The 18,473-nt window shown below is 38.8% G+C and overlaps 1 protein-coding gene across 1 annotated transcript; it reads left to right on the forward strand.

Annotated features, from left to right (window-relative positions):
* Positions 1-14,079: 14,079 nt before the first annotated feature.
* Positions 14,080-15,659, forward strand: LOC129424106 (proteinase-activated receptor 1-like). The gene has a single exon (XM_055180689.2). It carries the CDS (start codon positions 14,121-14,123, stop codon positions 15,273-15,275), a length of 1,155 nt encoding a protein of 384 aa, XP_055036664.2. The 5' UTR covers positions 14,080-14,120; the 3' UTR covers positions 15,276-15,659.
* The last annotated feature ends 2,814 nt before the right edge of the window (positions 15,660-18,473 follow it).

Below are 18,473 nucleotides of genomic sequence, written 5' to 3' on the forward strand. Positions count from 1 at the left end.
AAATTTCGGTCGCCGAAAATTTCGGCCGAAAATGCCATTATCGGTTTCGGGCCGAAATAAAAAATCCAGCCGAAAATGTAAACCGAAAATGAATGTCAACCGCGCCCCTTTCATCTGTGCGCTAGCGCTTGGGTTTCACTCAGCCTCACGGTGATCACTCGTCACACACCCCTCCCCTTCGTGCTCAAGCAGGTTTCACTCAGGGTCCAGCTGTTTGCACGCGTCTGCAAAGATTAAGAATGTCTTGATGTGTAAACTTTAGAAAGAGTCGCGCTATGTGTCTCTTACTGTAATCCATTAACGTACATTTGGCGAATAAAGCAATGAAACACAACGTAACGTTTTTATGTGGAGCGACTGTTGCGCTGTTTGGGATTCACCATCAGTCTCTGTATATGCATGCGTTTAAGTGCCCTTAAAGCCGAAAGTATACTAGGGACGTCCGCGTATGCGCGCCATCATTTTCGTCATCAGTGCAGCCCAAAATTTGAGACCGCACGGACAGTGCGCGTACAGTCCGCGTACAACATCGCATGCGCGTGAAAATATTTAGACAGGACACTCCACTACAAACAATTATACAAAGGAAATAGACAGAATTCGCACACATACTATCGTTTTTCTTCTTTAATTTTATTTCATCCATAAACAGAAAGCTGTGGAGCATGTTTGTTACCATATTGTTTGATTCCTGTTCTTTGTTGTCTTCTTGTTTGTTCTAAACTGTGTTTGCAATGGTGGATCGGTTTCTTTTCTTCACCTATCCTAATGTTTTAATGTACTGTAAATGTCGCCAAATCAGTGCTGCACTAGAGTAATAATTTGAATAGAGACGCGTTAAAAAAAAAACAAGCAAACATAAAATCTCTCTGTTATTGACAGGGCACATATAAACAAAATTCTCTCCACAGTATTCTTTTTCTAATAAAAACATTTGTTTATGTCTGTATAGATTACAGTCAGATTAACCTACTGAAGTCTGTGTCATTAATGTTGATCAAACAACCCATGACAAAGAGACAAATAGCTTTAAAAAATAATAATATATTTAATTTATTGTGTTATGATTAATTTAATTTGATTTCTGTACCTAATGCTAATTTCAGACCTTATTAATGTACAACTTTGTTCTCTTTTATAAATGTTTGCAATTTCTTTATTGTTTATTAGATTTTTCCCACCTGCTTTTTGCTGATCCGAAAAATAATCTGATCTGTGCCTCAAAAACTGTAATGTGATCCGAACTGTGAGTTTTTTATCCGTCACACACCCCTAGTAAAGTTAGCAAACAGTGATAGCCATAAATGCAATTGTACTAATAATTGGCATAATAACTTATTTCGGTGTTTCGGTTTCGGTTTTTCGGCCTTGGTTTCCTTTTTTCGGTTTCGGCCAAGAATTTTCATTTTGGTGCATCACTAGTCAAAACCTAATTTAGTGCTTTATAGGCCAATGCAAACATAAAATACTTGATCTATTAGGCTACAACTTCAATGAAATGCTGCACTATGCACAGCTAAAACATCTGACAATGAATAACTGGAGAAAGACAAGTTGTTCAACAAAAATGTTTTTTTTAATTATTTAATAATTTCTCCCATTACACGTCTCCTCGTCGTTGCCCGATTGAACACAGCACCTGTAATCAAACAGACAGATATGGTATGTAGCATCCAAAGTCAAGTATGCTTATCATAATAACACCACCGAATGAAGTAAAAGTACAGTTTTTCACTAGAAATGTACTTGAGTAAATGTATCCTTAAAAATCACTTTAAAAGTACTAGTTACCCAAAACTGTAAATGGAATTCGTTACACACCTCTGGTTAAATCACCCTGTTAACAGCCGCTCAAAATAACAGACGAGAAGATTGTCTTTACCAACCACACAGTCGCTTTGACTGACACCTGCATTCATTAAGTCAATGACTGACACCTGCATTCATTTAGTCACTGATTAGGTCACATGGCATCTTGCAGTGTGACCGTGAGTCTGAACCGAGGCTATGTTTACACGTGGGCGGTTATTTTCATAAACGGACATATCAACCTCTCCGGTTTCAAAAAATAATATCGTGCACACATGTCAGTTTTGAGAAAAGTGTTTATTTACACGTACCCGTGCATATATGCCATCAAGAGAAGGTCAAGCCCACGTAAGCCAATCACCGCCAGCGCTGGTGGTGACGCGAACTGGTTCTTCATGTTGGAGGGAGGAGTTGTTGCAGTAGGTGATAGGTGACGTCAAAGTACAGCGAGATCGAGTTGAGGAATCACACGTAGAGGTCTAATTTTGAATCGCTCTCGCGGTACTTTGACATCATCCGTCTGTCGGTTCTTGCAGCGCCGCATGAAGTCAAACATGCGCAAGATTGCTGACCTCCGAGCACTCGTCTCTGCTCCTCGACATAATGGAGTAGCTGTATGTGCAAATACAAACACACGAAACGAGTTTGCACGAACATAAATGTGATCTTGGAAGCATTCAGAGTAACAGTCACATGTAAACATAGGTCGCACTTTTGACGTAGGTGCGAGCTCTGGCGCATACTCTGTGACGTTGCCTGCTTAAACATCCGTTTGTCTCAGTTTACGTGCAACCGAAGATTTTGAAGATCCCCACTCTGGCCGGAGTTTTTAGAAACAATCGGTTTCAGAGGCGAGTTCTCCGTTTGCGTGTAAACGAGGGGCACAAACGAAGGTAAATCTCTCAGTTTTTAAAAATAACCATGTACGTGTAAACAGAGCCCGAGTCAAACAATGAGTAAATTGCCAAAGATTAATTTTCATTATAAAGAAGATGGCAGATACACAACACCAAAATTGCCAACATGTAAACTTAATAATGCACAGCTAGGGCTAAACCATTATCCACGAGTAGGGGTGTAACGGTACGTGTATTCGAACCGGACCGTTTCGGTTCAGGGCTTTCGGCACGGTGCACGCGTGCACCGAAAGGCCGAATGCATTTTGTGTGCGCCTGTGCGGAACATAATACGTGCGTTTCCGCACGAACATATTAAGTGGCGGAAGTCTCCGCGTTCAGCGCAAGTCTTCTGTCAAACATATAACATAATTCGGCCCGCAGAAAGATTTTTATTTACTTAGTTGTATGTCCGTTTGATTATTGATGTAAACGTTTACGTGTCGTATCTAAAAGCGCATGTTAAACGCGTGTCAACGCGCTGCTTTGTTCTTTCAAAAGTGCGTGAGAGGATGCACGTCTTTCGTTGCTACGCATTCATGAGACGCGCTTTCTGTGACAGCGAGAATAAGGAATGCGTGATCAGATTTTTCATCTGCACCTCACGTCAATCATATCATTGTCACAATGCGATCAGCTGGTCTGGACACGGAAGAGTTGTAACCCGGGCTTACTCAGCTGTTACTCAGCTGCGGAGGGCTTCGTTAGTCACAGGCAGCTTACATTGACAACACAAGCAAAGAATAGGAGAAACGTGCAAAAGATCATGGCTATGCATGCAACTCACTAATCTCAAAATGAGTGTATAATAAGTATATCATCATGTTGCTTGCTATGCAGTTACACATAGAGCAGTAATATTATTTTTATACAGAGATGGTACATAGCCAATTCAATACTGTGAGGTAAACAATCCAAAATAAATCAAAACAGAACATTTTTGGTGGCAAAAATGTAGGCTAATTGTTCATAAATGTATTCAGGAATTGAATTTGTTAGTTCAAGGTTTTAGTAGAAAAAGTTTAAGAGAAGGTTAAGAAAAGAGTTACCTTCTGTTATAAAATAATGTAAAAAAAAGAACTTTGCAGTAGTATTTTATTTATTATTTTTTCATTTTATATATATTTTATATGTTATATTTAATAAAAAGTGTTTAAAAAAGTGTAAACAAATTGTAAAAAAAGTTTATAGTAATAAACAACCTGCAGTTTAATGTTTGCATTTTTCCCTTACTGTACCGAAAATGAACCGAACCGTGGCTTCAAAACCGGGGTTCGCACCGAACCGTGATTTTTGCGTACCGTTACACCCCTATCCACGAGTGAACATGCTAAAGTTTTCCTAATATCAACGTCATTCCAATCATTAGTATGATTAAAAAACAATGTTTACTGGCACAATTATATCAATAAATCAATACTTACTCAAAAGAGGGTTCAGCTGAACCGTGTCCCAGCAAGAAAATCTCGATTGACAGGTGTGCATCATTTAACCGTTCAGTAAAGGCGCGTCCGAGGATCCGACATGGGTCCGTTCAGGATCCGCTGTATGACAGTAGAATTTACCGCGCTACCGGAGGCGGAGCTGATCCTCTGCGCGGCTCCAAAACGAATGTGACAGTCACGCGGGTTTGGCGACTTGAACGCGGATCCGCATAGGAGTCTCCTGCTGTGTGGGAACTCTAGTATGATCTTATCCTGACATACTTATTTTGTGGTAATACCAGACTCCTTCTAATCTACTGAAAATAAAAATTTCTGAAGAATTTAAATCAATCAAATGTAACAATTTATTATACCAGACAGGTTCCAGATATAAACATCAATTAAAAAATACAATACAAAATATGATTCAATTCCAGTTATAAAAAAATGATCAACAGTTGCAAAAGTTACAAAGTCATACCCGGCAATAGACACTCTGGCTAAAGAGTACTTCCATAATGAATATAATACACATAATGCATTCTTTATACATGTCGTCAACTTGCTGTCGGCCGCTTACCACTAGTTATCATAAAAACTTTAACAAACAAAAACTGCTCTAAAATGTAAATAAAAAAGAAATATATCTATTTTGCAATTTAAAACAAAACTGAACTGCTTTAATTGCTGCAAGAGTACAGCTGTACAAGCTGTGTAAGCAGTTATTTTTTGCTGTTTCTGCTGATTTCTTTTGCAAAATCTATGCGGAATTTTGCAGAATGATTTAAAATGTTTTAAAACGATCCGAGAGAATGTGCGCTGTGAATATTACAAAAAAATAAAATACTTCATAACATATTATACATTTTATTAAAGGATTACCCTGAATTAAACTAGACCAACATGAACCAACAGATAATGGATAATGTGTTTTCACAACCATAGAGTTTTATATAATATACATATATTACTGTCTACAGTGTAACAGTAAAAAGAAAAGGCTTCTCATAATGAATGTAGCATGTATAGCAAGATAATTTCATCAGTTTAACAACACAATGTATAAATGTTTATCTTGTAAACGGATTTGAAATAATAAATAATTGTCGCGTCACGTAGCAAGAGAGACGATAGAGATCTCATTAACTTCTCCGCAGTAAGTTTTATTTCAAATTCAAGTTTTACATATTAAATAGACTATTAAAAAGTTTGTGCTGCTCTCATAAAAACCTCACAGCAGACAGCACAGACTTCTACTCACAAACATACGCGATGCAGTAACTATATCTGCGGAAACAGATTCCTAATGGGGAGAATTAAAAAGTTCGGACTCGGGTCGGACTCGGGCTGAGAATTCTGGGCTCTACTACTTTTGGGTCAACTTGATTTTAATAATTTAATTGAGGAATTATATTTAAAGAAGAACAGACAGAAGCACTTTTAGTTGTGAGTTGCATTTAATAAATGTTATTTTCTGGGCTGTTTCTGATTGTAAAATTATTACTTGATAATATTGTTTAATTTATTTAAATAATTTCAGCCTACTTTTGCATCAACTTGATTTTAATGGTTTAATTGAAGAATTCTCTTTAAAGAAGAGCAGAAAGAAGCACTTTTTGTTGTAAGTTTTATTAAATAAATGTTATTTTCTGGGCTATTTCTGATTGTAAAATTATTTGATAATATTGTTTAATTTATTTAAATAATTTTAGCCATTTAATGTTGCACATACGCTGTAAAAAAATACTGGATTTACTAAAAAATATAGACAGTTAGACGGTGGGCCGAGGCTCCGTATCTGCTTTACTTTTCGAAATGGATGATCCCCATGGAGGGAGAACCTGAATTTGTAAAGTTTGGACGGTTGTTTTATTCTCAACGATATGAAAAGTGTTGCCACTCGCATTTATTGCACATTTTCCTCCGAAATGATAAAATGCCCCCGTAAATATGCAGGCAAACGCTTTTGCCTACTATATCAGTCGAACCAATAGAGCGGCAAGATACTGACATAGGATTATTATTAACCAATCAGATTTAAGTTAGTAGAACAGCTGTTACGGATTCATAAACGAGCTGCAGCGGAATTGACCATCGCCAAGGACATTCTTTGTGTGATTGTAAGTATTCATTTGATTTAATTGATATCTATTTAAAATGTTTGTTGTGTACACTGGTTTGTTCAAACGTATGTATGCTTCTCGTTAGTGTCGTTTTACGTAGGCGTAGACTAACGTTAACCGTTCAGTACAACAACGATGTTCCGTGCAGATTCACTTTTACCGCCGATCGATCATACACAAAATATGTATATGTGTCGTCTTCATTTCTCTTACATCTCCGTTTAAGAGAGACACACCCCAGTCGAATGTTCTAGTAATATTTCATAAAGTTTGCGCCCACTGCGCTTTAAAATGACCGGTGGGCAAGCCACACTTCGACAGCTGCTTGGGTGTAGACAACTAGAGCAGCGAAAATGTACATTACGATATATTTTATGCTTTTCACAGTATTATAGTTTTTATAAGCTGCAATGTTTACTCCCTCTGTTTCTTCCACAGTTTTTTTAAAAAGTAAATGTAGCTTTGACAGTCAAAGTTCACGTTGTTAACAGCCTCTCGTCAATGACTGTTTTGCAGAAGTGCTTATACCCATTTAGTTAATGTTCTCGTGTTTTTGTGTGGTGAGGTACCGGGTATAATCTCGATAGCACCCTTACGAAAATTAACCATGGTTTTATTGTGGTAAAAGTGTAGTAACCAAGGTATTTTGTTGTATTGATAACTATCAGCAAAACTATGGTTTTACTACACTAACCACGACAACCATAGTTGTCAAAAGAATAGTTATTTTGTGGTTACCATGGTTTTACTACAGTAACCATTTTTTAACTGTAGAAAAACAATGGTTAATTTTTGTAAGGGCAGGTGAAGTGATACCTTGTTTTTATACTGTTAATTTTATTTGAACCCCTTTACTGCTGTTTTTCTCAACCTTATACTTCTTATGTTTGCAGATAATGCAAGGTGTGGGGCCTGCTTGGATGTGTAAGACCATGGGCTTAAGACCTTAGAGCCTGTGTTTTTACTGGCGCTGCCTCTCCATCCTCTGCCTCTACCACTAAAAAAGTCCTAAACAATATGTTTAGGTTCTGCACATCACTGATTGAAGAAAAATTATTTGTAAAGCCCTTTTCCCACAGATATTCCGTAAGATACACGGCACAAGCATCCTGGAATTTTACGGGACCGCTTGATATTTTATTCATTCACACTGCCAATTTAACCCGGCATATGTGATGGTCCCGGAAAGACACTTGACCTGTTGAAAGTCCCGCCCTCTCTTCTACGCAGCGTCTGAAGTTTGCATATTATTTATTATTTCTCTCTCCAGAAACAACTCGCGTGCATTTTTGTTTATGATAAGACTACAAAGGAGCGCGTGAACGCACAGTTCTATTCTGGTGAATGATCTCAGCTTCAGAGTGGATATTTGACGAGCTCCCTGATTTCTGCTTTGATACAGTTTTCAGACATTTCTCATCGTGATTGTTTATATGCATTTAAAACCTGCATTTAGAGGAGCTGAACGATATTATCTTGTTGGGTTGACGTGCGGGTATTTTCGTTTATTATAGCTCAAATGAGCACGTGACGCGATATTCTTTTATGCTGCTAAATGATCTCCGTTTCAACGCAGTAAGTAACGAGCTAACTTACCTTATATCTGCTTCAGTCCAGTTTGCTGCCATTTCTCGTCGTGAATGTTGTAAATCCCTCATTTTAAAGAGTTGAACCAACTTCATGTTGCCATGACACGTGCGTCATTGTTTATGCGTCTCATTTATCATTTCCTGATAACTGCTTAGTTTGCAACATTTCTCGTGGTGAATGTTTACAGTATATGCATGTTATCTCTCGTTGTAAGGAGCTGAACCATAACTTGTGTTGTGATGATGACGCGCGCGTCCTCACTTCGACACGCCCATTACGGCATTCTTGCGGCTTCTTGTTCACACAGAGGGTTACCCGCGTATCTTACTAGGTCCTCTTTCCGGCAACGATCCCAGAAGATTAACGGAACCAGTTTTTGTTCACACAGACGCTTGTCTGGCAATTTTACGGGTATTTTCTGGGACCAGAGGTCTGTGTGAATGGGGTTTAACTTTCATCAGGGAAAAACTCATGCTACATATATTGGTTCCACCTGTTCCCTTAACATGGGTAATAAACCAATTTCGCATCGTTTAGGGGTCTTATTTATAAAACTGTGCGTAGGATCCTTACTAAAAGTCTACGTACACACAAAAGCCAAAAATGGCATACACCAAACAATTATTAATACTTATAAAACAAAGCACTGTTCCCTTTATAAATCACAGATCACCTGCAAGTGTTCATACATGAATCATCCTCGGGTCCCGCCCTGCAGGCCCATCTCCCATTGGGTTTTTTTTTTTTGTGGATCACAGCCTTTGTGTGGGAACTGCCGTACGCACAAAACGGGGCTGGAAATGTGCGTACACCAGTTCCCAAGGTTGTGATCTATTAAAAAAAAAAAAACTTAATGGGAGGTGGGCTTGCAAGGTGGGACTTGAGGATGATTCATGTATGAACACTTGCAGGTGATCTGTGATTTATAGGGGGGAACAGTGCTTTGTTTTGTCTTGATGTTTTTTGGCGTATGCCATTTTTGTCTTTTGTGCGTACGTAGACTTTTAGTAAGGATTTATAAATGAGACCCCAGGTGTCTGGTCTTGTTGATAATAACGATGCCATAATTGAAAAGGTAAATTTTGTAGGTTGTTTTTATTATATTACTGTTAATACACTGCATCTACATTTGTACTACTCTTATACTTTTACTACACTGCACATGTTTATGTATATACACTGTATATGTTGCCATCCCCCAGCGATTTTCTATGTAAGTGTTATAATAATCTCAAACCATTTGTCTTTGATGCATTTTTGCTCTGCTATTTAAAGGCTACTGCTTAAACATTGCATATTTAATTTATACTACTGTAAACCATGGTACTTTCTTCACTGCATGTCTATACAATATACTACCAACCTTCCTTTGCAGTTTCTTCAATAAAAACTTCCTCTCTTCTCCTTTGTTCGCTTTTTATCTTTGTGATATTTGTAAAATAGCTGTAGCACTGCCTGTGGTAGCTAGTGTTAGCTAGTTTGACTAACTTGTTTTTCGGTTCCTGGCTTTGTAACTTATATGCCTGTATTCTTGTATAATGCTTTATCTGCATTCAAGGTCTTTTCACAGGAACACCGATTAAATCAATTTCTGCCAACTTGTGCCTGTGAAGGGAATGGTGGGTCCACTACCCTCAAATACATGCATGCAGCACTTCATTTTTTGACATTTCTTTCCAGTAACATGATAAAGCAGGGAAAATAATTGTCTGTCTTGCTTTATGACGTTGTGTTTCCAAGCGATAACAGATATCAGAACGGTGTATTTATTAAAGATTACAGGACATGACAAAGATGGTTACATAAAGTAAAAACAGTAAGAATGGGCAACGTTACCTCTACATTCACATTTTGTGTCAAACTGAATATTAAAACTGCATTAGTGGCTAAAATTAGTTAACAAGTTCAATCTTTCATGCGAAACTCGCCAGTGTGTTGACACGCGTCATCACTTTTCCCCGCTCGCTATTGGATGAAGGCAACAAATACGTCATGAACTTCGGACCCCAAACGTAGCTGGTTGCTCTATTCGCCGGGAAAATAACCTGAAGAAAGTTACAGATATTATATTAATGTGCAAGGTATGTAAGTGGCAACAATTTTTATTTGCTTTGTTGAAAAGTGTAGCGGTTACATAAAAAAAACTGGGTTATCCATCACCAGAGATCGTCTGATAACACGAAATCTCCCCTCGGCCCACCGTCTAAGTGCATCGTTTTTGCATCCCCTTTTTTTAGTAAGTTTTACTAAAAAAAATTACACAATGGGGCACTTAGTAAATCCAGCCTTTATTTTTTTCAGTGTATATTGGGGGGGGGGGGGGGCTCAAACCAGCGTTAGCCCAGGGCCTCACAAAGGCTTAACCCGGCACTGCTGGTAAGTGAACTCATACAATAATGTACAGGCATTTTTTTCTTATACAAAATACATCAAAGCATCTTTTCATGTGTCCAAATCTTGTTACAGTGTTTGATAGTGTCATGAGATTGTTATTCCAGATAAGAACTAAACTCTTATGCTTCGGTACTTTTCTCTATAATACCATTGGTTTTAAATACCATTATTTGATGTTAATGTGAGATAAATTAATAGATTTCCTCAGCAAAAACGTCAAGGAACATAGAAAACAGATCCTCAACATCCAAATAGGTTGTATTCTACTAACTCTTTCCCCGCCATTGACGAGATATCTCGTCAATTAAGAGAAAACGCTTCCCCGCCAATGACGAGATTTTCCGTCTTTCCGCAACTTTTTAAAACCGGAAGTATTGCCCTATGACAAGCTGCTGCATGTCCGTGTCTGTTTTAAAGATCGCTCTGAATGGGATCTCTATGAAAAGTCCGTCACAAACATGGAATTATCTCTACTTTTTGCTCAAAATGTGGTGTTTTTGCAGAAACCTACCCATATCCAAAAGCTGATTACAGAAGAGCTACTAAAGGTAGGATTAGGGATGTCCCGATCCGATCACGTGATCGGAAATCGGCCCCGATCACGTGGTTTCAGACTCGATCGGAATCGGACGTTACCTCCCGATCAGGACTCGGATACATATGCAGGGTTTAAAATCCATTAAGGTCTCGCTCTGCTCCGCGCCAGTGTACGCGCTGCGCTGGTGCGTGTGAACTGGGCTGCGTTCAGCCCCGACAAAACGTTGCACAACGTTTATTAAACTGAAACGGTGATGCATTGAACACTCTGTTCTGATGACGCAAGAGTTGCAACTACGGAAGCTGAGAGGCCATTCTCTGTTATCTTTTATAAATGTTTTGATGCCTGATGAAATCGTTATAAATGTGTGTTTAATACTGTAAAATACCCTCGATGTTACAGTCACTGACCTTGCCGTCCAGAATGAAAGACAACATTCCAACTTGAAGCCACTGAGCGAGCTGTCTCTTTACTATTGCCGAGTTCAGACTGCACGATTTTAGCCCTGATATTGACTCGCCGACAGGTTTTGCGAAATCGCCGACAAATGGCCGAAATCACAGGCAAATCGATGCTCGTGCACGCGAGTGACAATCACACAGTGTGAATTATAAAAGACGCGTTCTGAGAGGATCGCCTACGAGTCGCCGACACCCGTGAGATATTTGGCATGCTAAATATCTGGACCGGTCGGCGATTCAAAATCATTCCGTGTGAAATGTGTTTTGACTGACAATAACATCGGCGATGACCTACATCCAATGAGAGAGCAACATACAGGACAGCTGGAAGTTCGGGGAGGAGCCTCTCCAAACATTTCCTCATTCATAATTTTTATTTCTTCTTCTTTCTGCTGCAAATGAGCGCACATGCAATTTGTATGGTAAACTTCTTGCGGGTGACTATTTTTAATAATAATCCCAGTCTCACGTGAGAACTCCGGTCTTGCACGCGTGACCTCGCGCTGTTTCCTTCGCGTCACTTCTCGCGTGCGTTTGGTTGTGAGACGTAGTTTGCGGACCGGGAAAAAGTTATCGGCGATTCTTCTTACGGTAAAGTCATGCAGTATGAAGACCCCTGTCGCCAATCGATCATGCAGTGTGAAACAGCAGCGACTGAACGCTTCCCCTGATAATCACGCAGTGTGAAACCACAGGTGACCCGACTAATTTGAAAATCATACAGTCTGAACTCGGCATATCGCGTGGTTTTATACATCTTGCCGCTGATTGGGCTGACATTTCGGACACACCCACCAAACAAGAGAAAACGCTTCTAAAACCTGTTGCATTCCGTTGCACACCGTTTCAAGGAAACATGTCGTTCAACCCGGAAACCGTAGCAAAACGTTGCGCAACGGTGTGAGATTGAACGTGCCCCTGATGAGAAGAGAATAGGCTTGTTCGACTTCATGCAGCGCCGCAACAACCGGCAGCCGGATGACGCCCAAGCTCCGCGAGAGCGATTTAAAAGAAAACTCCTCCGTTTGTTTTCGCGGATCACTCTCGCTATAGCTTGACGTCACCCGGCTGTCGATTGCCGCGGCGCCGCATGAAGTCGAACAAGCCTGTTGACGTGCTTTCAAATTCATCCATAGGCTTCACACTCGTGCGTGCAAGGAACCCACGACAAAACCGGGTTTTTACCGCTCATTTAAACGACGCGTTGATCGTTTTTGTCACCATGTGCTCAGACGCAGCTCCGCGTCTCACTCAGAACCTCAAGAACGCGCAAGATACTGTAGAGATGAGAGATAGATAGAGAGGTAAGAATGGTGCCCACGTCGAGAAAACTTAATAGAAGTCTAGAAACAAAGTATTAAAGTATGTCTAGCCATGTCACTCATCTCCTTACAATATGTTAACTAGATAACTGGATACAACTGATTGTATAGTTTAATAAAATAATGTATTTTGATTATACAGATTAATTACGACCTAGTAACTATAGGTATTTTATAACTAACTGCTGACCAGCTTAGGGAATCTCTATGGCTAATTTATAAGATATATTGCTGAATCAGTATGTTGTTTTTCTTGTTAATTGAGTATTTTTGGGTAGCCTATCTTATGCCTAGAATTAGTCAAGGAGATTGATTCTTATAACTTCCTTCAAAGTTTGATCAATTGTGCATAATGACATGTGCAACAAATGCATATAGGGTGTCAGACTCATAGATTTGCATAATTTAAAGTTCAGGTTTTAAAGTTTGGGTCAACATGTGGCACAGCTTTAAAACTGAAACTTATAAAATCCTATCAGAGGTCCAAAATGTCATTGAAACACACCAGTGGCTTTGCTGTCATCAGGATTAAACATGTTACCTCTTGAACCCTCCCTCCCAACAGAGCATCCCCACAAAACAAATCCCAATTTAACCCCTGTACATATACTATATATATTCTCTTTATTTTTTAACACATCTGTAGTTATGCGCTGGCACAGAGTTAGACTCTTTTGACTCCAAACAGAAACAGCAATGCGTGCGGCATGACATAAGGAACATCCTGGTTCTGTTTTTTCGCTCTTATTTATTCTTTTTTTTATGTATTATAGAAGTATCGGATCGGGACTCGGTATCGGCAGATACTCAAAATCAAATGACTCGGACTCAGACTCGAGGGCAAAAAAACCTGACCGGGTCATCCCTAGGTAGGATGAAACGTTTTTTTTTTTGTTTGAAAGCAGAGGGTCTGTTCTTTCATTTGGTGTATTGTATGTTTATATATTTGAAGAAGAACATTTTCTGGAAGGCATTAAACTTTTGTGAAAATCATGAAAAACGCTGGCGCTGGCTGGCAACTTTTTTTAAAAAACGCTGGCGGTGAAAGAGCTAATGCAAAAACCCTGTGTTTAAGGCTTTTCTGCCCGTATGGCTGTTCTACATATACCATTGATGGTTAAGACAACAGACATAATGTCAACCATCTGTTGCTCAGATGTCAAAGGTAAATAAACAAATACAACAACATACTTGCATTTTTGTCTACAAATATTTTCCAAATCTGTCCAAACAAGAACAGTAAGCATTAATTGTTAAGCTCCACACGGAGGAAAATATCAATACAAAAGTAACATAAAAGTATAGTTCATACGATTAATTTTTTAAGGATATGTTCAATAAAATGTAAATCTGTGAATGTGCAGCAGAAGACCTTGAGATTCACTCACTTGTCTGTTATAAAAGTTGATATGTTTATATTTGCATGTATATATCTTTGTCAGCAGATTCTTTTAGTCACATCAGTTTACAATTAAAGATACAGTAATGTGATTCCTAAGGAGGCAGTAACATAAATGTAGAAATAGAAAATTCAAGGATCATTCATAGGTAAATGTGATATTGATGTTGTACTGCTGTTTATTTACAGGGGGAAAAATTCTCCAAAAACAAACAATAAGCTTCATCTTATTTTCTCTTATAATGGAAAAGCTCAAAACTACACATCCGTATAACAGCACTGATCTGAGTGCATTTAAATTAATCAAAACTACACAGAACGTGGTGACATACACCATCTCAAAGAAAGCTGTGCTCTTCCTCAAAGGCCTGCTGGTCACACGTGTCATGCCCTCTTTCTACATCCTGCTCTTCATCATTAGTTTCCCCTTAAACGCTTTGGCTATGGTGACGTTCACCTGTAAGATTAAAGAAAATAAACCGGCTGTGATCTACATGTCAAACCTGGCGTGTGTGGATCTGCTCTTCACCCTGCTGCTTCCTTTGAAGATCCACTATCATCTGAACGGATCTGATTGGGTGTTTGGTGAGGTGGCGTGTCGCGTGTTAAGCGCTGCTTTCTACTGCTACATGTACTGCTCCATACTGCTGATGATGTGTATGAGTGTAGACAGACTGCTGGCTGTGGTTTTCCCCATCGCCTCTCTGACCTGGAGGACAACGAGGAATTCTGCTTACGTTTGTGTGTTGGTCTGGTTGCTGGCACTCGCTGGTACAGTGCCACTTCTCTCTATAACGCAAACATTGGACATCAAACATGTGGGCATGACCTGCCATGATACATTGCGTCATGGAGACAATAAAGATCAGATGTACATGCACCTGTTCTCCATTCTGTCCTGTCTTTACTTTTTCCTGCCGCTGGTCATCACTTTGGCGTGTTACTCTAGAATTATATATGCACTCAGTGTCAAATCTGGTCGTTTAGCAACATCATCATCAACCTCAAATAAACGAATGAGAGCCGTGATTATGACTATTGCCACAATGATAGAGTTTGTGGTTTGTTTTGCAGCAAGTAATGCAATCTTGTTGTATCACTGTGTTGTTTTGATCACAGGAGGCACCAGAGGAGAGGGAAACGCATCATATATGGCTTACATGTTAGCTGTGTGTGCAGGGAGCTCAAGTGTTTTTCTGGATCCTCTGCTGTATTATTATGGGTCGTCTCAGTGCAGACAGCAGATCAGATCTGTGTTTTGGTGGAAGAAAACAAAAAGAGCTACAAAGTTATCAAACACTCCTGAGCTGTGCATATAAAGAGAACTGTGTTGATGTGTGAAGCGCTGATTAAACACATAGTTTGCATTATTTATTTCATAATTGGACGTTAATTTAGTATATGCTACATGTAATCCTCTTTGTAATGAATGCTGGCTTCATGATAACACAAGCATCTAAAAGTTAAACAACTAAGCAACTTATAATGTGTGCGTACCCTGTAAAACAAGGTCTATAAAATATAAAGCATGTTCAGTTATTATGCTCAATGTCAGAAATATTCAAATTGTGTAAATTAAAGAATATTTTAGGATGTATTCATTTAAATCAAATACATATATCACAAAATGTAATTGCCTACGTTAAGCAACATTAAAGAATAATGTTAAAAAACATATCATCCCTAACTGTTGTTGTTGTTGTTAAATACGTTTCACATCCATATTTGGTTTCATGTCACTAAAAAATAAGTCATTACTGTCCTATGTGTACATCCACAAATTCCCAAACTCATGATGTAGGCCTACAGCATCTCTCTTGCCTGCCAGCAGGGCGTACCACTAGTTGTGTGAAGACACATGAAAACTACAATGGCTTAAGGGTGAGTAAACATGTGCTAATTTTCAGTGTAGGATCCATTATACAGTATGCTGATACGACACGTGATTTTAGACGCAAAGATCATGTCCAAATGAAAGGGTGCGTCATATCCTATGTATAAGGAGGGGGCAGGCGATATAGATGAGGTCGGGGCTTGGCAATAGATGTGTATCCACCGAGAGGCAACCTTCCGATCTCTCTGATGAAGCCAATACGGAAGTGATTTAAACTGCAATTCATCGACTGGCCGCTAGAGGCTGGCGCCAAAAGGGAGTAAATTTCCAAAGACCTCTGTGTTAAAATGCCCAACTTTACATTAGAAAATAATATGTTTACGGCCTGGTATAAAAATTGTTTTGGGTCTGTATAGCTAATTTTGCCCTTCATGACAGCATTAAATCTTCAAAATATATGGTCATGCGGCACATCGTTGGAAAGCTTAGACTTTAGAGATTCCATTAAGCGCAAACACAAAGCATAATATGATTTTTAGCAGTCATAAAACTGTAATCTAGTTGTTAGTTACCTGAACCGGGCGGCGCCGATTTTGGATATTTACTTACCTTCAAATTCTCCCCTTTATCTGCTTAGGTGAAATTGTCCAAAACAAATTGTTAATAAATCCCCAAAAGTCCAAGGAAATGGAATATCCAAGCCTTTTAATCCAAAACGATTTGTTCATCTCACAATCTTGACGTTTCTGACCAAATTACGATATAAATAGTGTATACAATTAGTTCACTAACGGACATTCGTTCGAATCTCACTTCATTCACAATTTATAATGAATATATTCGGATGTCATGTTTATTGTGCAACGTCTGAGGAACAAATACGCCCCCTTGTGGATTTTCAGCCATTCCATAAGAGGTTAATCAAAAACGCAAATCTCCTCCACTTCTCAAAACGATCTCTCTTTACTTCTGGTCAAATATATGGCAGGTGGGCGGTGTCCGGGAGAAGATCGCTGCGATTAGCAATTAGCAACACGGCCAACCTGATCTCACGAATTTCCGTGGCATAGTCACGGAATTTTGTGCTCTTTTTTCCGTGGCATTCTCACGGATCTCCGCATTTTTCCGTGGCACGTGCACCCATGATCTGTATCTCTTGTCAATCACCACATCCTCCTGTCGACCCTCAATGCTATGGGTGTCTTTGGAAGAGCGTCCCTATGGTTCAAGTCTTACCTCTCAGGCAGGTCATTTATCCTGGAGATGTTTTTAATCATGTTTTGTGCTTGCTCCCACAATATTGCTTTCTACCGGCCAGCTATTGAACGGAAGTATTCGAAAATAATGTGGATACTATACACATTTGATTTAAATGTTAGGGGTTCGACCAACCAACAGTCATATTTACAACTGATTCGTTTTCATCTGCTATCTGTGGTATGCCAGTGACAGAAATGAAAATACAAATCCATTAGCAAGCGTCTTCATGCTTTCCGTGAAGCTCTTTAGATAATTTGCTTTGGATTACAGTTTCCAGAAGTGTCTGTTTAACACTTTCCTGTGCAATTTGTGGTTTGTATAATAGCGACCAAATGGGATAAATGGAGGCTAAAGTGAGTGACGTCACAAAAATGCTTTTATATTAACCCAGATCAGAGTAAGTACAGACTAAAATATTCAGTCTGTGTGTATGTGTCTGTCTGAAGACTCTGAAGTTTCATGATTTGAAGTTGTTTTTATGAAATACTTTCTCTAGGTCACTCATGGGGTTGAAAACTATCTTCCTTTTAATGATAGTTGTGCATACATGCACTGGAGAGAGCGGTAAGTACATCTTATGATTTTAAGAGCTGTGAATTTAATCTTTTTCATAGTCATGCTGCATGATCAGGGAGTGTTTGTTTGTTTTGCTGGACTTATCAAAGCCTCAGATGTGTTTTGATGGTCTTATATGTTTAGTTAGGAGAGCATTCACTGATATTGTTGTGTTTTGTATGTTTGGTTACAGGAAGCGGTTATCCTCCGTATCAGGATGGGCTAGTTAAATACAATGGTAAAAATCACATTTTATTTTTAAATTTTGAGCCAATAATTGAAAGTGCATTTGTGTTTTTACATATATAGTTTTTAATAGATTCATGTTATTTTTTCATGTTAACCAATAAACCACTGAGAGCAAAAGTAAATTGTGACATTTTAAAGCCCATATGTAAGTTTCTTGAGTATTTTCTCAAGGGGGAGATGGGGTCACAAGGGATTTGCATATCCTTCAACCAATAAATGGCAGTTTCACCCCTGCTTACTAGGCTTTGCAACCAGACTACACCAGTTATTAATAACACATTATTAACATTATTTACATTTACGCATTTGGCAGACGCTTTTTTAATAAATAAACCTATGCTGGGTTGTTTCAATGCAATGCTGGGTTGTTTCAACTCATGGTTGGGTTAATAACAACTGCAAACTTTTACTAAAGATGTTCTTAATTTATATATTTTTGCATGTTAAACTCTGGTGATATATGGATTAATTTGTCTGGAAATATTTCTCACAAACCTCACGACCCTGTATCACGAAATTATGTACCTATAGTCACCTTTTTGCGTGAACATGTCATGCATTTCTGTTTACGTGTCACGTATTTGTTACTGTTTTGTCCTATTTTCTTATCATTGTCGCT

Source organism: Misgurnus anguillicaudatus, chromosome 9 (genome assembly GCF_027580225.2).
Source record: "Misgurnus anguillicaudatus chromosome 9, ASM2758022v2, whole genome shotgun sequence".
In the NCBI taxonomy this organism is placed as follows: domain Eukaryota; kingdom Metazoa; phylum Chordata; class Actinopteri; order Cypriniformes; family Cobitidae; genus Misgurnus; species Misgurnus anguillicaudatus.

Excerpts from the sequence above, each read along its gene's own strand:
- LOC129424106 (XM_055180689.2), top strand. The coding sequence starts at position 14,121 with ATGTTGTACTGCTGTTTATTTACAGGGGGAAAAATTCTCCAAAAACAA.